Genomic DNA, 22,916 nt, shown 5'->3' with positions numbered 1-22,916 from the left:
TTGGGAACGTCAAATACGTTCTGTGAGGAAAGTATTGAACTCACTGTTAAAAGACGCTGGAAATCCTTACTTAATGACGAATCTTTTAGTACATTTATTTGTGAAGTAGAATCGATTATAAATAGTCGACCGTTAACATTCGTGTCTGATGATCCGAAAGACTTTAATCCGTTAACGCCAAATCATTTACTTACTTCACGTACTACATGGCTTAACTCNCCTGGCAAGTTTGTGAAAGAAGACTTATATGTCAGGAAATATTGGAAACGTGTACAGTTTCTCGCAGATTCTTTCTGGAAACGTTGGAACAAGGAATATTTGGTTACATTGCAGCAGCGTTCCAAATGGCAAAATCCTAAAAGAAACTTAAGTGTTGATGACATTGTTTTATTAGTGGAAGACAATCAGCCACGTAATTTTTGGTCCATGGCTCGTGTTATTGAAGTTTATAAGGACAAAAATGACTTTGTTAGAAGTGCTCGTGTCAAGACAAATTCTAGCTTTTTTGTTCGTCCTATTGATAAATTAGTATTCCTTTTGCCCTAGTGTAAATTTAGGTTAAGCTAGTTAACAGGGCCGGAATGTTGCGGCCAAAAGCATATCATGTTGTTAATCTGTTTTATCCCAGGTTGCTGGATATGTTTTGTTTTTGTTTTCTTTATGTTTTCTCATATTTGTTTACCTTTGTATTTATTGGCATATACAGTTGTCCATAATAAGTTTATTTTCCCTTAAATAGTGGTCCATACTGTAAATAATTTTCATAAGGTCAAGGACAAACGCCATTTTACAAACGAATGAATAACGAACGACTAACGCCAATTGTTTTGCTTTTGTAACGTCCGTGGGTTTTGTCAACAACACAAAACCTGCGGTTTTGTAACATTTATTGTATACGAAGCCGTTGAGTATTAAATTATTGTCTGATGACTCCCGTGGTTATGGATTTCGAACGATTTAACATTTGTATCGAGGAACGCTTTCATATGATGCCATACTTTTCAAGCCAACCATGCCCACGTATTTTTCCTTCCACACCATGGTTGTGGCCGTCATAATATTTCAACAAAGCCTTAAAGTTAAATTGAAAGCCATTTCTAACCCTTTACATGTGATTCGAAGGATCACTTGAAATATTATAGCCTTTTTCAAAATTCGACTTTTAAAGTCGAGTAAGAGATTCAAAATATTTGTGAACTACGATCGTGTGTGTTATTTCCATGTAGGAACCATACTTAGTTTCGTATGCGTTGTTAACAGAACAGTAATCTGCTCCAGTAAAAAATCTAACGTGGAAATCTAGTCAAGGAAAAGATCTAAAAAATACTTTTCATCCAAAAATCGTCAAATTCAATCTTGTCCAAGATCTCATTAATACATACGAACACACAGAATTTCATTATAATTCGATGAAAACAAGATCTTGTCCATGAAAATGATCACACTGAAAACTCTTGTCTTTACTGTGCTCAAAAGAAATGTTGACGGACTGACGGAATGGAGCAACGGTGAAGTTTGAAAAATTGATAAGTGTTACTATAATTACTAGAATCTTCAATATCTGGTTCCATAATATGTATATATACCAGTGTCGAATCTTGAACTTCAACATCACCGTATACAGCCCTCATTCGAATCATAAAATTCTGTTAAATATTCAAAAAAACGAAATTAAAAAGATTTCCAACAAATTTTGGCATATAATACATCATTAGCTCTTTCTTTCATTAAAACAAAAAGATTTTATCTAAGAATGGAATTAAGAATTATGATATTTTGTTTCAGATTTACCTCTAATGATAGATTTTGAGTGTTAAAAATCCACACTTTAAGTTCACCATTGGAACTATCATATTTGAAGTTTGATATATTGGGTATGGTGTCAATCTGAATATTATTCAAGGTTATTGTTGGAACTGTTAATTCATAATCTGAAATTAGAATTAATACCAAATATAACTAATCAAAGACATGGACGATTACGTAGAACAATTTCAATATCATATTACAAAAAACACAATATAATTGTATAAATATACTTCTTAAATAACAAAGTTCATAACGTTTCAACACAATTTACACGTGTCATCAGAAGATTAATTTGTAGAAAGGGGGTTAAAATGACAATGAATAATTGGATGAAATGATGCAAGCATCCTCACAATGCCAAGCTATTTCAGAAATTTGTAAATGCAGTGATTTACTTGGATTGTAAGGTAACGAAAACAGCTAATCAGAGACCTCGACAGAAAGTATGTAAACAAAAGGTTAGAATAAATGAATACTATTGCAGTCAAGATATAAGACGAAGTTCGTAATAGCCAGACAATGTGAAGATGTAGGGCAGGTAATTAACAGATGATATAAATGTTTATCTTGCTTTATATAATATCAAAAATATACACACCTATCGTTATGTTTTCACCCTGTGTAATAGTTTCATTAACAAAATCTTTCATGAATAATTTGTTTGGTACATTCTCACACTGTCCATCTATGTTAGTATAATTTCTATCACACACACAACTCATAATTCCGTCTAGGCCTTGAGAACATACTGCGTTAGAATTAACACAAATTTTATTAAAACCTTCATCCAAACCACATTTATCGCCCAAAATTACATCTGAAAATAGAGCACAAATTACTTTGTTTAAATAGTTTTCAAATCATAACATGGTAGCATTGAGCCTCCATTTATCTGAAAACTGCAGCAGGCCTCTACGTTGTTAATCATACGAAACTACGTATGGTTCTTACATGGAAATAACACACACGATCGTAGTTCTGTTTTGAATCTCTTCCTCGACTCACGTGTGTTCACGTCACGGCCTAAAGATTCGTGCTTGACAATAAAATTATTTTTCTATTCACAGAATGGATTTGTTGTGCAAGTCAATAAAAGAAAAGACAGGTGAGAGCCTACTCCCTGGTGAAAGGTAATAAACGCCCCTAGTAAGTTGAATTTAATAATAATATAATAATTCGACAAAGCTTTAAAGTTACATTTAAAGCAATTTCTAACTCTTTAAATGTGATTTAAAGGATTACTTTAAATAGTATAGCATTTATCTAGATAGCTTGCCAGGCAAGGTAATATACGCCTACTGGCAGCTTTGATTTTAAATAAAATATTTGGTAGTACAGTAACAATTACCAGTATGAAATATTCAACCTCCAGTCTTACACTCTGAGGCGATACCGTATAATATTACCAAGTAAATATGTCAAGAATTGGGCTTTCTAGAGTGTTTGCAGGCTAAAACTTGAGGGGCAATAACTCATCATACTAAATATATTTTGATTTTTCTTATATTTGATAGGGTTCATAATAAACATTTACACCAAGTTTCGTCAAAATCTGTCAAAAATTCAACCTTGTTGAGTGTTTACAAGTTAACTACGTTGGTGTGTGTTATTTCCATGTAAGAATCATATGTAGTTTCGTATGCGTTGTTTACAGTAATCCGTTCCAGTAAAAAGTCCACCACCAAAATTCTAACATGGATGCTCACCGCTAAAAGATTCGTGCTTGACAATAAAATTATTTTTCTACTCACAGAATGGATTTGATGCGCATGTCATGCCATGAAATAGATTCTTATCAATTCCAATGATCACACCAACTTTCATAAAAACCGATTGGAATTTGTAGTTTCTATTGCGCTCATAAACAAATTATTTTGACTCGTTTTAACCAAGGAAAAGATTTATTGTGTGATCAAAAACAAATTTGAACCCATTTGAACAAATTTGAGTTCATTAAAAGATTGTAAAATTCGAAATTGTCGAAGATTTAAATGATCACATGTCACCTGTTGTCTTTATTGTGCTCATAAGAAATGTTGACGGACCGAAGGACTGGGGCAACAGGGCGTATGAAAAGGTTACTAATGTTACTATAATTACTATAATCTTCTATGTCTGGTTCTATGGTATGTAAATGTATCAGTGTCGAATCTTGAACTTTAACACCACCGTATTCGGCCCTCAATCGGATCATAAAAGTCTGTTAATTTTCAAAAACAAAATTAAAATCAACAATGACGTTCTTCTGACATACTTACAAAATAGAACAAAAATTATATACAATACGAATATATGTAATTAGAATGACTACTCCAAAAGAGACCCACATTCTTTAGAGCTCATGGCGTTTATTATACATGTTTTTCTGTATTTTGAACACAATCACGAACATTCATCGAACTTACCTCTAGCTTTAGATTTCCAGTGTTATAAATCATCACACTGATTCCCTGTACGGAGTAAATATACTCAACGTTACCTGTCATATCGGGTATGGTAACAATCTGAATTGCTGTCAGGTTATTCATTGGTGTTGTTATGTTATAGTCTTAAATTAGAATACCAACTAGATATAACTAATGTGCCAATTTGTATGGGAATCATAAAAATAATAAGGTTTGGGAAAAGGTGGTGAAAATTGCTGTTTTTAGAAGGTTGTGAAATCGGAAGTAGACGCCAGACATCATATATTTATGTAAGTATCAGCAAATGGCTAAGGCTAATGACCTTTGACCGTAAAGAGGAAGTTGATATTCAAAAATTTAATATGCAAAAAATCAAAAACTTGTTCCTTTCTTTTAAACTAAAAAGCTGGTATTTAGCTATTAAGACGACTAAGGTATCTGTGTGCAAAGTCCCTTTTTAACCAAACTTATCCTCCGATTAAAAAATTGTAAATAAAAAGTGTAAATTATAATACATCTCGGATGTGCCCCGCCCACCTCAATTTTTTTTTGTCATTAATTACAGATGTGTTCCAGATTTGAAGCTTGTACATCATATAGATCACGTCATATATACATATAGCAATTTTCAAGAAGCGAAAATATTGTAGAAAACACCGTAATTTCAAAAAATCACATATTTCAAATTTGCATGAAATAAAATTGCTATTTCTCTCTGGAGCTCTAGGTAAATATTAAAGTATCAACTGATAGCCAAGGTCAATGATCTTTGATCCATTCCAGGTCCAGGGCATGGAATAAAATCCTTATCCTTCAAATCCTTCAAACTTTAATCAAATTCAACCGGAAATTACAAAACAGCAACAGCGAAATAAATCCACTTCCCAACTTCTTTGATTTTTATGCTCTTTCATTTGACACCGAAATCATCAAAATCTGATTAAAATTTATTTCCAGATTGTGTTGCGATATATCAGTAACACCGGAAGTAATTCAAGAAAATCTACCCCAAATAGCATCTTTTAGAGACAAGTTTCTAATTTTGGCACATGTTTCAATGTGTCACTTCCGGTTTAGCAAATTTAATTGTATGCACAACGTTGCCATTATAAAAGGCTTACAAACGTTGAAGTGTTTCCCAAAATACTGCCGTCTAAGCTATGAGCCCCGTGTAAATTTCGAATACGACATTTATAAAACAAACTGACACAATTAAAAGTGTGTTGAATGTGTTTAATATCATATAAAAATATACATACCTATTGTTATGTTGTCACCCGGTGAAATTGTTTCATTAACAAAACTTTTCATAAATAATGTGTTTGGTACTCTCTCGCACTGTCCCCCTATTTTACCATAATTTCTATCACACAGACATTTTCTCGCTCCATTTGACACTTCAGAGCATACGGTGTGGGAATCAACACAAATTCTATTGACACCCTTATCAACACCACATATATCGCCGATTGATATATTCTTATCTGGAATAGAAATTCAGTTTTTCTTTTAACTATTGCTTCAATTTTACACAAACTATAAATGATTTAAACACCGAATGTCTAAAGGAGTAGGCCTAAATGTGGTTTGCATAAACTTACCACGTAATTGTCGATACAATCACTATGATTATACCATACACTAACAAAGTACATTATATGAAAATACAACCACTATGATTATACCATACACTTACAGTGTACATTATACCATACACTTACATGTACTTGCTTTTACTCGGTTCATACTTTACTTACCATGTACATTATACCCGATACATCTATTGTGTTCATATCATAGCATATACTTACCACGTACATGTCGATACAATCATTATGTTTATATGATACACTTACCATGTACATTATATCTCAATACAACCACTATGATCATACCACACACTTACCATGCACATTATCATAATTATGTCGATACAAATACTATGATTATACCATACACTTACAGTGTACATTATAATATGTCAATACAATCACTATGATTATACCATACACTTAGTATGTACATTATATGTCAATACAAACACTATGATTATACCATACACTTACTATGTACATTATAATATGTCGATACAAACACTATGATTATACCATACACTTAGTATGTACATTATAATATGTCGATACAAACACTATGATTATACCATACACTTACAGTGTACATTATAATATGTCAATACAAACACTATGATTATACCATACACTTACTATGTACATTATAATATGTCGATACAAACACTATGATTATACCATACACTTAGTATGTACATTATAATATTTCGATACAATCACTATGATTATACCATACACTTACAGTGTACATATTTTAGCCTGTCACGGACATAGATGAATGTTAAACTACTTACCATGTACTTAAAATAATACTTACTGAATAACATTATTGTGTATTGTGATCTTATTATGATTTAATGAGAATTAATTAGGGGACAACGATAGAGTATTGCATTGTTGAAAAAATGAAGCAGGTTATTTAATTTAATGATTCTGATATTGAATAAGCTGCGGTGATACTGAATAAGCCATGATTATACTGAATTGGCAACGGTGATACTGAATAAGTCATGGCGATACTGAAAAAACTATAGTGATACAGAATAAAACATGGTGATGCTGATTGAAATATGGTATACTGAATTAACAATGGTGATCCTGAATAAACCGTGGTGATATTGATTAGCAGTGGTGATAATGAATAAGCCAAGGTGATATTGAAAACATTGTGTGATTGTGATTAAGCCATATAGGTATTGAATAGGTCATTGTGATACTGCATTGACTGTGGTGATGATGAATAAACCGTCGTGATTAGCAGTGGTGATGATGATGAATGAACCGTGGTGATATTGATTAGCCCTGGTGATGATGAATAAGCCATGGTGATATTGAATTAGTCGCTAGACCTGAAAATATAAACAAAAACATTATATTAAAATATAAGACAAAATATGGCAAAAGCATGGGATAATTCGTCGGTACATTTAAGATTCAAGTCTTATTATGGAACGACGTTCAATTATATTTAAGCCAGTAAATTAATATGACATCTTTATCAAATAATTGAATCATGTCGCACATAAAAACATTCGTTTCAGGTTCGCCAATATCAATTAAGAAGACACAAACACAGAATTATTTCAATAAATAAAATACATAAAATACGAAAACACAAAACAAATATTTTTAAGAATCTCTTTCTCCTTATATTCCTTTAAAAATGCCCATAAGAAATCGTCAGCAAGCTTGCATTAATTATGTGGTACGGATAACTATTAACATATTATAATCCAAAAAAAAAAAAATTACTACACGGTAATACAATCTCGACATAATGACAGCTATGTTCTAAACTATGCAATGTATGTTATGATGTTAAGAGTAAAGTTTTTACTATGGTTTCAAAATCACGACAAGAAATATGCAGTGTCTTCATGTATTTAAAACTCTATTTTGAATAGCAGTATTATATAGATGACAATTACTATATATATATATTACTTCCTTCTGTCGCGTTCAAATCTCTTGATTGGTTGGTTTACAGTCAATAAAACATATTACAAATTGAACAATTGGGGTTGAGATTAAAGAAACTATTTTCCATGTGACATTTGCATGCAAAGATATAAATCACAAGGAGAAAATTGGCGTTTACTCAGGCGACTAAATCAATTAGGTAGACATTATAAAATTGTTTAATTCGGGTTCATTCAGTTTCATGTTATGAAAAAAAGAAGGATAGTCTGAGTACAGAACCCCTTCTGTCCACTCATTTATTCATTTACAATATGATTCTAAAATGTTCGCTTATATGTTCCTCGTGTTCACACACAAGATTTCAACTTGGTTCTGTCAAATTCTGTGGTTCTGTGTGGAACATAGCCCCTTCAACAAAACGCCTACGTTCATTAAAATATATTATGTTTTTACTCCTTTTATTTAAGTGCAATCTATTCTATTCACTCGGTTTAATACCTCCAAATATATCAATACATAATTCATTGTGAATATATAACAAAGATTATTAACAAGACTGTAAATATACGCCCATGTTAACAGTACTTTATATAGAATATCTTAAAGGAAGAGTACCTCTTAGAATGGTCAAAAATTTGAAGTCTCAAACTTGTTCAATTAGTGTATATATTCATCAGTTGGACTTACTATGACTAAAGAATAGAATATATAAGACGATGTATCCATTTAACTTAGTAATTAGTGATTAACACTTCTAAGCGTGTTTGAAAATTACTTAGTTTATTGAATCATTACTTAGTTTTATGGATTTATTGGATTATAGAGCGATTCTGTTACAAAGTTCTGACACCAGGTAAGTCCACTGATGAACAAAGATTCATTTTGGCCAAGTTCAATATTTTAAATTTGTTGGTCATCCTAAGAGGAAGCATACCTTTAATCTTTTATTCAGTTATTGTCTATTATATATCTTCAGTTCTTTTTCAGAGCTATTTTTTCGTGTTTTGTAACTTGTGTCGTGAAGAAATGAGTTTTCCCTCAAGTTAATTCTAGGGTTAATGTTTATTCCAATTTACCCTATTTAAAAACCCTAGGCCTCGGTGTTCAAGTGGTTTTTGCACCGAAACCATAGACTTGAACAAGCTATAACCCTTTCCCGAGTCAACCCTATTTGACTTTGGGTTTACATCGAAGTTAACTCTTGGGTTAACATTATCTTCTGACCATGGAAATTTTTAAGAAAAAGAAGCCTGTAGTCACCATTGATGTCAATCCCTGCTAGGGACAATTCCACAATTCTCCAATTGGAAATTTTTCTAAATCCATTTGTAACCACTGGGGTATGAATTGTTTCGGACCCATTTCAGCCCTGTTTTATTCTTTTCCCCGACCATTTTGTGTTGAGAACCCGAACCCTAGGGTTAACTCCGCACTAAAACTGGGTGTCCGTGGCCTAGTAGTTTTCGCCTGTGGTCTGAGAAATCAAGAATGGCTTAACCATAGCTAACCATTGCCATTGCCCAATTTTAACCCATTTGTAGCCACTGGGGAATATAAACCCGTGTGTTATTCTTTTTTCCCAACCATTTTTTATTGAGAAAATGTGCAGCGAATACCTAAAATTTATTTTTGGAACCAATCAGATTACCATTACTTTCTTACAATCTTGATTTATTCAAGGTAAGTATTTGTGAGGTATAGAATACCAAGTCTCTGGCCAATAAGCTCAGTCTACTATACATTGAGATCAATTATGTTCAGAAAATAAACACTCTCCTATCATATAATGACATTTATGTTCAGAAAATATAAGCACAATCCTATTATATAATGACATTTATGTTCAGAAAATATAAACACAAGCCTATTATACAATGGCATTTATGTTGAGAAAATATAAACACAATCCTATTATATAATGGCATTTATGTTCAGAAAATATAAACACAATCCTATCATATAATGACATTTATGTTCAGAAAATATAAACACAATCCTATCATATAATGACATTTATGTTCAGAAAATATAAACACAATCCTATCATATAATGGCATTTATGTTCAGAAAATATAAACACAATCCTATTATATAATGGCATTTATGTTGAGAAAACATAAACACAATCCTGCCACAATCCTATCATATAATGGCATTTATGTTCAGAAAATATAAACACAATCCTTCATATAATGGCATTTATGTTCAGAAAATATAAACACAATCCTATAATATAATGGCATTTATGTTCAGAAAATATAAACACAATCTTATTATATAATGGCATTTATGTTCAGAAAATATAAACACAATCCTATCATATAATGGCATTTATGTTCAGAAAATATAAACACAATCCTAACATATAATGACATTTATGTTCAGAAAATATAAACACAATCCTATCATATAATGGCATTTATGTTCAGAAAATATAAGCACAATCCTATTATATAATGACATTTATGTTCAGAAAATATAAACACAAGCCTATTATATAATGGCATTTATGTTGAGAAAATATAAACCCAATCCTATTATATAATGGCATTTATGTTCAGAAAATATAAACACAATCCTATCATATAATGGCATTTATGTTGAGAAAATATAAACACAATCCTATCATATAATGGCATTTATGTTCAGAAAATATAAACACAATCCTATCATATAATGGCATTTATGTTCAGAAAATATAAACACAATCCTATCATATAATGGCATTTATGTTGAGAAAATATAAACACAATCCTATCATATAATGGCATTTATGTTCAGAAAATATAAACACAATCCTATCATATAATGGCATTACTATTCATAACAATAACATAACTCTGATGCTGATGGACAGATGGTCAGAAAAGAGTCTGTATATACTTGAACCATATAATGGGCAGATATCTTATATATAGTGTACATTTACTGTTTCCTCATGCTTTTACATTGGTGCTGCAGGAGGGACAACTCTATTTAATTCTTGTAAATATCTGAAATTTAAAAATTAAATTGTCTTTATTGGAACCAGTTCAATTACACGTAAAATATAAAATAACAGAATCCAAATACCCATTTTCATGTATCATGGGTTCCATAAAGATCTGATGAACCAATAAAATTTCAAAAAAAAATTCAATGTTACCTGCTATCATATTGTTCAATACGACCACGGAATATAGCTGGTCCTATTAACTCATTCAGTTCTAATAAACACTGGATCGCTGCGTTTGATGTTAATATATTATCACATTTCTGAAAAGAATTGAAATTAGATTCTGAGATAGGGGCCTCAATGAAAATAACCTCACCTGTCCGTGATCAGAACCCCAGAGTCCCAATGTCCCCTGCCTACCCCATAATCAAACCTTGTAACTTTATCATTCTGTTAAACATGGCCATATATGAAGATTGATCTTAAGCCAAGCTGTTGTTAGTGTTAACCAATCAAAGTGTGTCACTTATTACCGATTTCTTGATAAAATAAGGAGTTATGGGATAGCAAACCCAAAGAGGCTGTCATATTTCTCTACTTTAGGCTGTATCAATTCCTTTGATACAGAAATGAGTTCTAAGTGACATGGTTTGAAAAATGTATATATACTCACCAGGCTATAAAAAATAGAATCTAGAAACATCTCTATATACATCTTAAATAATCTTTTACCTAAACCACGGGCAATCCCTGGTAACTGAAACAACAAACAAATTATTATTACCACAAATTCTCCTTGTTTTAATAAAATACTCCATACTTTTTACAAAGATACCTGTAGCGTTAAGACAAGATAGAATCTAACATGTACAGCATTTTTTGCACTTAATATTTCACCAAATTTGATAGAAATGACACTATGAATTATAAGCCTCATTCTGGATTCAATATGGCTGATCGTGAATAAGGTCTATAACTAGAGTACAGGTTGTAGGCCTACCTGTTTACACAATGTCTCCAGTAAAACAACATGTTGTGGATAATGGTGGTAAGAAACAGCTTTCACTAGATTAGTTAACAGTTTACACAGCGGTTGGTGTACTGTTTGTATTCTAGATAGTTCTAAGACGATATAAATACACCTAAAATATAATACAGAAATATAGATCACATGCAGTATGCAATGAGGAATATATTGCCAGGACAGCAAAATCAATTTCCAACATTTGAGGGATATATATATAACATGACACATTTCAAAGTCAGCCCCTCTGTTCCTTGATTGAAACAGAAATATCAAAGGAACAATCGTTAAAGAGTTTGAGTTAGTAGATATCTTTTAGTGAAGGTACAATTTTAATTGTAATCTTTACATACCCGTCGGCTAGTTCCCAGGGTTCCGAGGGTTTACGGAATTTATGATCCATACAGCCTCCACTCTTATTACTTGATCCTCGTCCCATTTTTGGTGCCAAAGACCCACAAGAATACATCTAAAAATAGAATATAACATGGGAAACAGTAAAAGTATTACCACATGTGAGGATAGAAGATATTTTCTACAAAATTTTTTCACTTATCTAATGGGTCACTAAAAACCATTTTGAAACTGAAAACATATCAAACATTCAGATATATATTGCTAGGGGCATATAAGCATATTTCATCGCCTGATGATGACCATGGCGATTACAATTTTTTGCGCCTATAAAAATCTCCAGCATAAAAAATGTTACATATAATCAGCTGATTATTTACACTCATCTGCCCGTGTCTAGTGTATTTTGTCGGGTGATCGATCATGTGTTCAGAATGGCTACCCCCGCCATTGTATACCAATCACGTGATTGCTGGCGATTAAAACTTTATCAGGCTAAAAAAAAATACACTCGTCTGCCCCTAGCATAAGAGTTGTTGACTACCTTAAAATAGAATCCTGCGAACACCTACCTGTTTGTCTGTATGAAGTTCCATATCATTGTCTCGTAGTTTTTTCACCACCCCGTAAGTTGCCGGTCCTTTCTCTAGATCACTGTATTTCTCACTGACTGACGGCTGTTTCTCCACCCCATCTAATCCTTCCTTTATTTTACTTAGTATCATCTCCTGACTATTTTCTCCTGCAGATAAAATTGAAATTGAAATTGAAATTGAAATGAGGACATAAATCGATAAATCTTGTTAATATCTGAATTAATTTATTTTCCAAAAAAAGAAAAAAATAAGCAAGCAGTTTCATGGTATAGAAATAAGGTAGGGTTAGCAATATACAGACAGATGACAACATAAGAGAAAATACCCTACCATAAGCTTTAAAGACATTAGTCAGAGCTAGAGCAGCCCCCTGTCTAACTGATGATATACTATCTTGTAGATTGGTGAAAAATAGAGGATATAAAGCTGGCATACAGGATCTATAATATAAATGATGAAAACTAGAAAATACGTCAAATATACCTCAAATTATATCATCAAATCAATAAGTAGGAACTCATAGAATCATTACCAATTTAAAAAATATTAGCTAGCTCTTTTGATAGAAGACAGATTGACAAGTTGACTAGCCTAATCACAGAGTGGCAGTAGGTGCCTGCTCTAGACTCTATACATGCATAAAACAAAAAATGAAAACCTACCTGGATTCATCCGGGAAACATTTGATAAAATTACCACAGGCAACACACGCGGCTGAAAAAAGTAAAAGATTTATAATAATCAATCTGTACTGGAATTTTACATCCTACTTTTCTTTTCATTTCTTCATTTGGGCTCATGAAGACAGACAATACTATAATATAGTGTACAATGAGGGAAATTTTATCATGATAGCCGCATCAAAATGTTCTTCTGTAGACAGATATTTAATATGCATAGCCTCTAGTATAATAGTTTTTTCTTCAAATGACTACCCCACCTCACCTGGGGAACCTTGGTGCAAAAAAAAAAACAGGAAGAATTTTCTCTTACTATGCCATTCCCCAAAATTAAAAGATAATCAACCTACCATCTCGTACAGGCCAACTATCATCATTAAAACAGATAATTAAAGCATCTAATAATTGACTGATGTATGGACTCACAACCTCTTTCTTGGCCTGAAAAATACTCCATGTTTTATTTATTACCAGTGACAATTAACAATGATATTTTCTTTATATATCACAAAATTTTCAACTGATTCCAAAATAGCATTGACAAACCTCAAACCTGTTTTAAAAGACAATAAGAAAAGTTGTAAAAAACTACCTTGAGTCCTAATTCTGCAATACAAGCACAAGCTGCTTCTCGTACAGCATGATTATCAGCATCACTCTGTTTTATATAATAATCTACCTACAAATATTATTCAAAACTCAATCAATCTGTTTTATGAATTACAACTCTACTTCATTTCCCAATTCAACTCAATAAGGTACAGAATAGTATCATGTAAAACTCTAATGCATTTTATTAGTCCAATATGGTACAGAACAGTAAGAAATAAAACTCAATTTCATTTCATTTTCCCAATAAGGAACAAAACTGGGTTATATAACTCTATTTCATTTCATTAGTCCAATAAGATACAGAACATCCCTCTAAGACAAGTGTAAAATACTTACAACAGCTCCAATATGGCGCTCGACCAAATTTCTCCCTTCACCATGAGTTATGGTTTTCCAGGTGTCTTGAGAATAAATCCTTACTCCCTCTGCTACATAATATCTAGAGAAAAAATTCAATCTACAGTATTAAACTGCTTTCTCAACTGAATTGGACCTTACTTATTCTGATGTAAATGGTATTGATAATTCAGGAAAGGATCAATGCCAAAGAGGTTGAGCAGAGGATCAGTTGGTAGAAAGGAACCAGTTGTTATCCTATCCTTAAGTTTTTTCGAATCTGTTATATATCTCTTACCTGTTTAAACACATACGAGGTAAAAGGTCTGGATAATATTTCTCTCGTATTTCATCAGATGGTAAACTGGATAAAAACTTTCTCGTAGCCACTGACCCAGCTAGTCTCACCTAGAAATTTTCAAATCTAAGAGTAGCTTGTAGGTTTCATTTTCTGGGGGACTGTGTAGGTTACTGGGTTTCTTTTTAGGACACATCATAAAGAAACTTTACACAAAGAATTTAAAAAAAAGAATTCTGCATCGTGTCCAGACCTGAACCTTGTATTCCCTTCTTCTATTTGCTATTGTACAGAAAATCCAAAACCAAGTGCACTGAGTACCACCCTTAATGTTACTAACTTAGCCGTTAATAAATTTTATTGGTGATGCAGTCAGAAAAAGAAAAAAAGAGACAAATATACTTGACTCCAATTATCTGATAATCCTTTTCCAAGATATTCCGCAAATTGTTCACCATGTTGATAGATAGCATTCTCTTCTAATTTATTTATCCCTTCATCTGCCTTAACTATCAAAATATAATAAAAGTTATCAAAATTCATTCATCTTTTTATTTCTTCAAATTTGAAAAAAATAAGGAATAACACAAAATTTATGACTGAATATATCAAGATCAAATGTGAAAATTCATAGCCTGACAATTTCTAGCTCCAAATCAACATCCTTGTTCACTTACCTTGATCATTAAAGCCACAAGCTACCAGAGAAGAGCAGACATAATATCCTGTTTCTCGTACAAATCTATTAGTATGAGTTAATGAACTAAATATCAGATCTAGCAGTTCTTGATCAACAAATTTATTAAAACTATAACCACATCCATTAATTACATTTTGTAAACATCTAGAAATGAAATATTAAGATATATATATAGATAATTTATCACACCGATCAAACTTCCTAAACACAATCTAGAACAGTGTCAATAAAATACCAAGAATCCCTTGACCAACATTTTGAGAATAAAAATCTATAAACATCTGCAATGTTTTTTTTTTCAAAAGTCAACCAGATAGCACACACTCATCCCCATTCTGAGGATTTAATTATAAGCATATGGAAATAATCATTCAAAATGAAAACCAGATATATCATGAAGGAAAACATCAATATATAAACAGCATGGGAAGAAATATATATCACCTACAATAGAATCATGTCAACAAAAATGAAAAAAACTAAACCATAAACCTATCATTAAAATATAGACATTAAACTGAATAACAGTCTAAATTAGCAGAATAACTATGTTGTTATCGTGATCAAGTTTTCAAATTATGTTTAAAACAATAAACTGAAGCTACTTACTTCATCCAAGTTTCTAGAGATTTCCACCCGGCTGTATCATGAAATATCTGGGCAGCGTCTTTACTATCTCTCTGTAATAAAAATTTTAAAAAAATAAATCAATTCAGATTCTTGGTCTGTAGTGTGCTGGGAGTGTTTGCCTAATCAGTGAATAGGTTTTGTGGGTAAAATTACAATATTGATAATTTTTTTTGGAATATTCCCATAGAAATTAAACCTACCCTTTGTCTGGTTCCATTACTTGCAGGAGATTCGTTGGAACTTTCAGGTGCCAGTTTTCCTGCTAATTTTGCAGTAGAATCATCAGTGCTGTCATCCTCAAAGATTTGTCTTTCTAAATTCGTCCTGATGCCTTCTAGTATTTTATCTTTGGTTTCTGAATAAACTACACTTCCTATTTTCTTACATAATACACCCAGTACTTCCCCTAAGAAAGAAATAATAAAAAAAAAGAATTAAAAAAAAAATAAAGTCACACTTCAGAATCTTTAAGTTTTGTTGTTTTTTTTTTTGGTAATGTTGTGGGCCTCATGAACTAATTTCTAAATCATACATGTTTTTGTTGGTTGGAATAATCAGGTATTGAGAGATATTCTCTCTGAAATTCATTTTTGAATCTGAATCAGTCCATGAAATAATAATAGTTTGACTCATATAAGTCTATTCTAAACAGCTAGATATCATTGTTTTCAGCTCTGAAATTTATTTCTAAAGATTCTTCAGAATCAGTATACATGAAAGGTTTTGTCTTTAGCTGGATATAGTGTGCCAGTCATGTAATTGACAACCCTCAACCTTCTAGTGAACTCTTCCACACACAACATATATACCTTCAATCAATGCCTGATTGGAAGAGCCTAAAATCAGGTGTGTTTTTTATTGCCTGTCAAATCACATCCAGCCTTTTGTGCTTAATGAAGTTAGTTGGTACAGTACTTGATAAAAATCAACAGAAAACTATCTTAAAAGAATAGCATAGCAATCTAAGAACTGTACCAAGAAACAGTGACCCAATACATAAAGATTAAGAAGCTAATATATGGTCATATAAATAGAATATTGTCACCATCTAACAATAGATTATTGATTTTTTAAGCTTTAGGCTCTTCACTGATAATTGTTGGGTGAGGCTTAATCTGCAGTTGGACATTTGCCATTAATTACACACTAATATTACAACTGATGACTTCTTACTCGCCAGCCATTTTGATTTCTGAATTTAATTTACAAATGTTCATATGACAAGTCAAAATGTCATCTGGCCCATGGAAATGCGTGTAAAATAATTTTTAACATGATATTGATAGTACCGGTAATACATTTAATAGGAGGACACTACTAATAAAGAAAATCAAGTAGCCATTTTTAACTAATGTCTCTTGGAATGAAAAGCCATTGAAAATGTCTGCTACAAACCTGCTGCAATTCGAACTCTAAATTCTTCGTCCTCAAGCAAACCGATAGAATGTTGTCTGATTTTATCTGGAAAACTCCCACTGCAATGTTTGTGTAGCAAAATGGATTTGGATCCCATCAGTCCTCCATGTTTTGATTCCCAAGAAGAAGACGCATCCGACAGGATTTTCAGCAGCTTATCTTCAAAATCTTTGACTTCTTCTTCATTTTTGTCCTCTAGAAATTTTTCCAATTCAACACATCCCCGATCTCTTTCAATTTTCGCAGAGGAGCAAAGCAAAAGAAGAACTTTGTCAGCCATGTTTGACCTATGACCTCTCATTCAGCCTTGACCCTATGCTAATATAACTTTTGATAGATGGCTTCTGATTGGTTCAAGAAATATTTCGACCAATCAAAAGGAAGATTTCTCAACATAAAGGAAGTTTTATCCTCCATTTAAAAGAGTTCCACTCAATAAAATTTACCAAAACAACACGTGAAAGAGGATTCCTCGTTGAAAATGGGAGTCCCAGCATTTTTTAGGTGGTTGAGTCGGAAATATCCGTCAATTGTCGTGCACTGCGTCGAAGAGAAGGTACCCATCAACTTTCTATTGGTTATCTTGTCATTTTTTGTAATAATAAATATATTATCATCAATATTCAATCGTTGTTAATTTACTTTTTATGTCAAAGGGGAAGAAAGTCTTATAAATATTGCCAGTCTTATGGTTTCCCCTTCAGTAATGCAGGTAGAGCTGTGGAAAAGGTTGTTAAAATGAGACAAATCAAGACCCTGTGTGTTTTACAGGCTATTCATGTTTAAGATCCCTTGACAGTTACAATCTTAAAAAGAGTAGGAAATTTCTCTCCCTGCAAACTGCATATCAAATGTAAAACTCCATGTCATTTGTATTTGGCCTTCATAGGGATTTGAACCCCCTGTTGTTGCCTTTACAGAAAAAAATACATCTCACCTACGCCAACTACATTTGCTTTCCTAATCCACATTAGATGTTTCATATTGTTATTTTCTAGGCTAAGGAAGTAGATGGAGTGAAAGCACCAGTAGATACGAGTCAACCTAATCCTAATGACATAGAGTTTGATAATCTATATCTAGATATGAATGGTATCATTCATCCATGTTGTCACCCTGAAGATAAGTAAGTTCCTCAAATTTCACATAAGAAAAGACTCTTTGCTAAAATGTAAAAACATAGCAATTTGATAAAATTTGCTGCAGAATGGTATTACACATGCCTTAAGCTTACATGATATTTTAACCAAAAGAAAATATTAAAATTTCTATTTTTATTTGGTTGCATCTTTTTCCCACAAAACATAATTTGATTGTTTTTTTTTTTTTTCAGACCAGCACCCAAGAATGAAGATGAAATGATGGAATTAATATTTGAATATATAGACAGAATATTTGCAGTCGTAAGACCCAGGAAGCTACTCTATATGGCCATCGATGGTGTTGTAAGTCAATATTTTTATTAACTACTTACTACTATGAATTTTAGGGTTTGGAAACCAACTTCTGGTCAAGTATTTTCATTAATCTAATCAAGCCTTAACTGAAATTAGACTGTGTTCCTTCATGGAAGGCACATAGTTTTTTTTATTGAAATTCTGGCAACCATTATTAATCGTTGGAAGGCTTCAATCCAATTTCATAAACTTATGTCTCAAGGGTTCTTGATTTTTTTTTTATTGTAATATTTTGCAGGCACCAAGGGCCAAGATGAATCAACAACGATCTAGAAGATTTAGAGCTTCAAAGGAAAGCAAGTAAGTGGATTTTAGAAAAAAGTCCCATAAATATTTTATTACATCAATACATTGGTATGTAAGTGATGCATTAACTGAACTAAATCTATAAGGTAAACAAGAATATTACAGTCCCATAAAATCTTTTTTGCCTGAAAAACTGAAGGCGGCCATAATAAAAGCTGTCTATATATTGATATCTATTTCAGAGAAACAGCTGAAGAAATCAGTAGATTAAGAAATGAGCTGGCATCAAAAGGCTGTCATCTACCTCCAGAGAAAAAATCGGGTGAAAAATTTGATAGTAACTGTATCACTCCAGTAAGTATTTTGGTGTTTTGTTTGGTTCAAGTTACTTTGATCAAACAGCTAGTACTTGTCATAGAGGAGAAATTGTGTTTAAGGAGTTGAATGTTGACACCAGGTTGAATCTGTAAGGAAATAAGTATGAGATCAGGTTTTCCTTGATAGGATTCAAACCCTCGACTCAAAACCTTGCCAATTCTCAACGACTACTAAAATTTCATTTGATACATAATCTGTAATCCCCTACATTTTTACACATGTAATGTTTCTCGAATTTGATCTATTTCAGGGTACTCCATTTATGTTCCGACTAGCCGAGTGTTTAAGATACTACATCCATGATAGAATAAACAGTGATCCAGGCTGGGCCAATATCAAGGTTATTCTCTCTGATGCCAATGTTCCTGGTGAAGGTGAACATAAAATCATGGATTACATCAGAAAACAAAGAGGTATTGAATTGATCTATATTATGAGAGTCACTAAAGATATGGTTGGGAAAGGCATTATTTGTCTAGAATCATGATATGTCTGTCTCAAGCTTTGCTAATGAAAGACATCATGAATGCTACTAATGTGGGTAGACTTATTGCCAACTGTGGTAAAATATTATTTGTACAAATAATCTGAGAAAGATCATCACCAAGAATGGTACACTGGAATTATGTTGTTTCCCTTGTAAATCATGGTTTGGCTTTGAGGACCTAAATTGTAGTCTAAAACTTTATTGATCAAATAATTTAGAATTTTATGCATTTATGTTCATTATATATAAGATCGAAATACCTTTAATCATTTGACCAATATTTTGAGTAGAATCGATTAGTAAATTTGATATTTGATTGATTCTGAGTTTCATATTTGTATGTATGTGATGTCATCTGATTTGTTATTGTTATGTATAGGTCAACCAGATCATGATCCAAACACACATCATTGTTTATGTGGTGCTGATGGTAAGTTGTCATTATATTTTTTTCCTTTGATTATTTTTTTGGTGTTAATTTTGAGATTTTGGAATTATAAATTTTTACAATCAATTTTGTTGTTAGTTTGGTATTTCTCAATGTTAAATGTCAACGACAACTTCTTACTCCTAAAATTGGAAGGAATTGGGTCCAGGATACTGAAATTTAAACATTTGAATTAAAAACTGCAATTCATTTCATTTCTCGTTCAATATTAATAGAACAGCTTAGTATAGGTCAGATAATATCATAGATACTTTCAATATTTCAATAATTGATATTTATTTTTTATTTTTCAGCTGATTTGATTATGTTAGGTAAGTCAAAATCATTTAACTTGAAATTTATTCCTCAAATTAGCTCAATATTTTACTAAGTTTCTGAAAAGCAAAGGTAGTGTTGATTGTTGGAAAAAGTAACAAACCAAGCATTCAAAATTTTTCACTAGCAATTTGTTTGGTCAAGGACCAGTTGGAATATAGGATCCTTGAGTCTAAGCTTAGAAATCTTAGTAAAAAATGAAGATTTCTTGTCTTCTGTAATGATGTTTCATACATTCAATTCCAGGTCTGGCTACACATGAACCTAATTTTACTATAATTAGAGAAGAATTTAAACCTAATCAACAGAGACCATGTGCTTTATGTAATCAGGTTGGACATGATTTAAAGGATTGTTGTGGGATCCCAAAAGAATTAGCAGAGGTTGGTCTATTGTTGTTCTGACATTTATGCATTAAAATTCCCTTAAAATTGGGACTTTCATTATAGTGTAAACATTAAAATATTGGAAACTTTCACTAGCAAACTATCAGAAAACAATGTGTTATTATTGTGTAAATAAGAAATTTAAATCATTTAACCTTTATGTTCAAGTTTTATGACACAGACCCTTTTCATTGTTTGATTTTTAATGACTCTTTGAAATTGTGCTATAGTAACAGTTAATGTTTTCAGTGATTGATTTTGGACCCTTGTTTTTTGTAGACTGAGCAGCCACCAACATTTGGTTCAGAAGTGGAGTTTATATTTTTAAGATTAAATGTTTTACGAGAATATTTAGAAAAAGAATTAGAAATGACTAATTTACCTTTTAAATATGAATTTGAGGTAAGCATCATCTTTTAAAGGATCAGATGTGTTTTTTTTTTTGTATATTTTGTAATAATCTGGTTTCCCCTAGGATTCAGGTTGTCATGTCTTGTCATTCAATATGAAGACCCTATGTACTGCATGCTCTTAAAGGGACAGATTCACCTCAGACCATAGTCTCAGAGACAGTAAATTTTTTAACTAATCAGTAATAGTGTTAGATTATTCAGCTCATGTGTGTACAGAAAGTTATAATAAAGATTTGTCTGTTTTTGAGACTCGCAGCAATTATAGAAAGTCAGGTATAGAAATAGACAATGAAACTTACTTATATTTTCGCACAGTTCTAGTACATCTGAAGACTATTTACATATACATATTCATAACCATTATCAACTCCCGAATCATGACCTTTAAAGATCCCTGACAAATGGAAATTAAGATATATTTTTCATTTCAGAGAGCTTTAGATGATTGGGTTTTTATGTGTTTTTTTGTTGGAAATGATTTTTTACCTCATTTACCTTCTTTAGAAATAAGGTCAGTATAAAGTTTATTGTTTCACTACTACGCCATTTTTTAAAAAGTTGTTTGTTGGTTTCTGGGATTCCAATGTTTGTTACTCAATATTATTTGTCAGTTTTAAATGTTATATTATACTATATTTTTTTATATTTTTAGAGAAGGGGCTATTGATCGGTTAATTAAATTATATAAAAATGCTGTCTATAAAACTGGAGTAAGTAAACTCTTGACTATGTTTTATAATTTAAGATATGTTGGAACAATGAGGGCAAACCAGTTTTGAAAAAAATTCTCCTTTTTTGATTTTTCTTTTGTGTAATTCTGCTGGTTTCATTTGAAGTTTTAAGTGTCATTTCTAGATCAATCTTTCCCTTTAATGAGTTATAAGACAACTGAACATAAACTTTAACTCATGTATTATATTATGCTGTGTATTGTTTATCATACTATGATGCAGTTTGTATCTCAATAAAAGATATGGGTCGATAGACAACATTTGGTCTCTTCCGTATTTGGACAATTTAAAGATCTAAATTGATATCTGTTTGTCAAGTATGATTTGTATCATGAAGTAGCAATACACCTTGCAATTCAATACATGTATTATGGCTTGTTGATAACTCACTAGTTCTTTTATTACTGTATTATTTACAGGGTTATTTAACAGACAGTGGAGTAGTTGATTTATCTCGTGTCCAGTTAGTCATGTCAGGGTTAGGTGAAGTGGAAGATGAGATTTTTAAAAACAGAAGAGATACAGAGGTAAGCAACAACACTCACAGGCATCCATCACAAGCACCCAAACCATCATGAGCAAGAAAAAAAAGAAACAAACTTTTGACCAACTGGTCCTTCACCAAACCTCTGGTTAAAGATTTTGCTAGGATAATACTCAGGTTCAGGATTCCTATCCACCATTCCTCCTGGCCAACCTCTTGGCATTGAGCTTTCCTGGATTATCTGTGTAAAATACTGTACAGTAAAAT

At 32.0% G+C, this 22,916-nt stretch overlaps 2 protein-coding genes across 2 annotated transcripts in view; both read right to left on the bottom strand.

The window, feature by feature from the left end:
* LOTGIDRAFT_161415 (hypothetical protein) overlaps nucleotides 1-5,960 on the bottom strand; it is a gene marked incomplete at both ends in the record, with an annotated part of 7,658 nt that extends 1,698 nt beyond the window's left edge. Inside the window, 7 exons of the mRNA XM_009056805.1 lie at nucleotides 1,587-1,646; nucleotides 1,792-1,931; nucleotides 2,408-2,626; nucleotides 3,910-4,009; nucleotides 4,215-4,357; nucleotides 5,474-5,698; nucleotides 5,936-5,960. Of these exons, the coding sequence (XP_009055053.1) occupies nucleotides 1,587-1,646; nucleotides 1,792-1,931; nucleotides 2,408-2,626; nucleotides 3,910-4,009; nucleotides 4,215-4,357; nucleotides 5,474-5,698; nucleotides 5,936-5,960 (912 nt within the window). The remainder of the gene's footprint in view (nucleotides 1-1,586; nucleotides 1,647-1,791; nucleotides 1,932-2,407; nucleotides 2,627-3,909; nucleotides 4,010-4,214; nucleotides 4,358-5,473; nucleotides 5,699-5,935) is intronic.
* Nucleotides 5,961-10,667: 4,707 nt separating this feature from the next.
* Nucleotides 10,668-17,584, bottom strand: LOTGIDRAFT_232463 (hypothetical protein; the record flags this gene model as incomplete). The annotated part of the gene is made up of 17 exons (XM_009056804.1): nucleotides 10,668-10,716; nucleotides 10,869-10,978; nucleotides 11,332-11,415; nucleotides 11,659-11,800; nucleotides 12,036-12,151; nucleotides 12,609-12,778; nucleotides 12,963-13,072; nucleotides 13,295-13,346; nucleotides 13,663-13,753; nucleotides 13,905-13,991; nucleotides 14,261-14,363; nucleotides 14,559-14,668; nucleotides 14,961-15,067; nucleotides 15,236-15,402; nucleotides 15,868-15,938; nucleotides 16,089-16,294; nucleotides 17,284-17,584. 17 exons carry the CDS (start codon nucleotides 17,582-17,584, stop codon nucleotides 10,668-10,670), a joined length of 2,076 nt encoding a protein of 691 aa, XP_009055052.1.
* Between the last annotated feature and the right edge of the window lie 5,332 nt (nucleotides 17,585-22,916).

The sequence above is a fragment of the Lottia gigantea genome (assembly GCF_000327385.1).
Source record: "Lottia gigantea unplaced genomic scaffold LOTGIsca_29, whole genome shotgun sequence".
In the NCBI taxonomy this organism is placed as follows: Eukaryota; Metazoa; Mollusca; class Gastropoda; family Lottiidae; genus Lottia; species Lottia gigantea.
The sequence above is the reverse complement of the archived record's forward strand: the minus strand, read 5'-3'. Positions and strand labels throughout refer to the sequence as shown.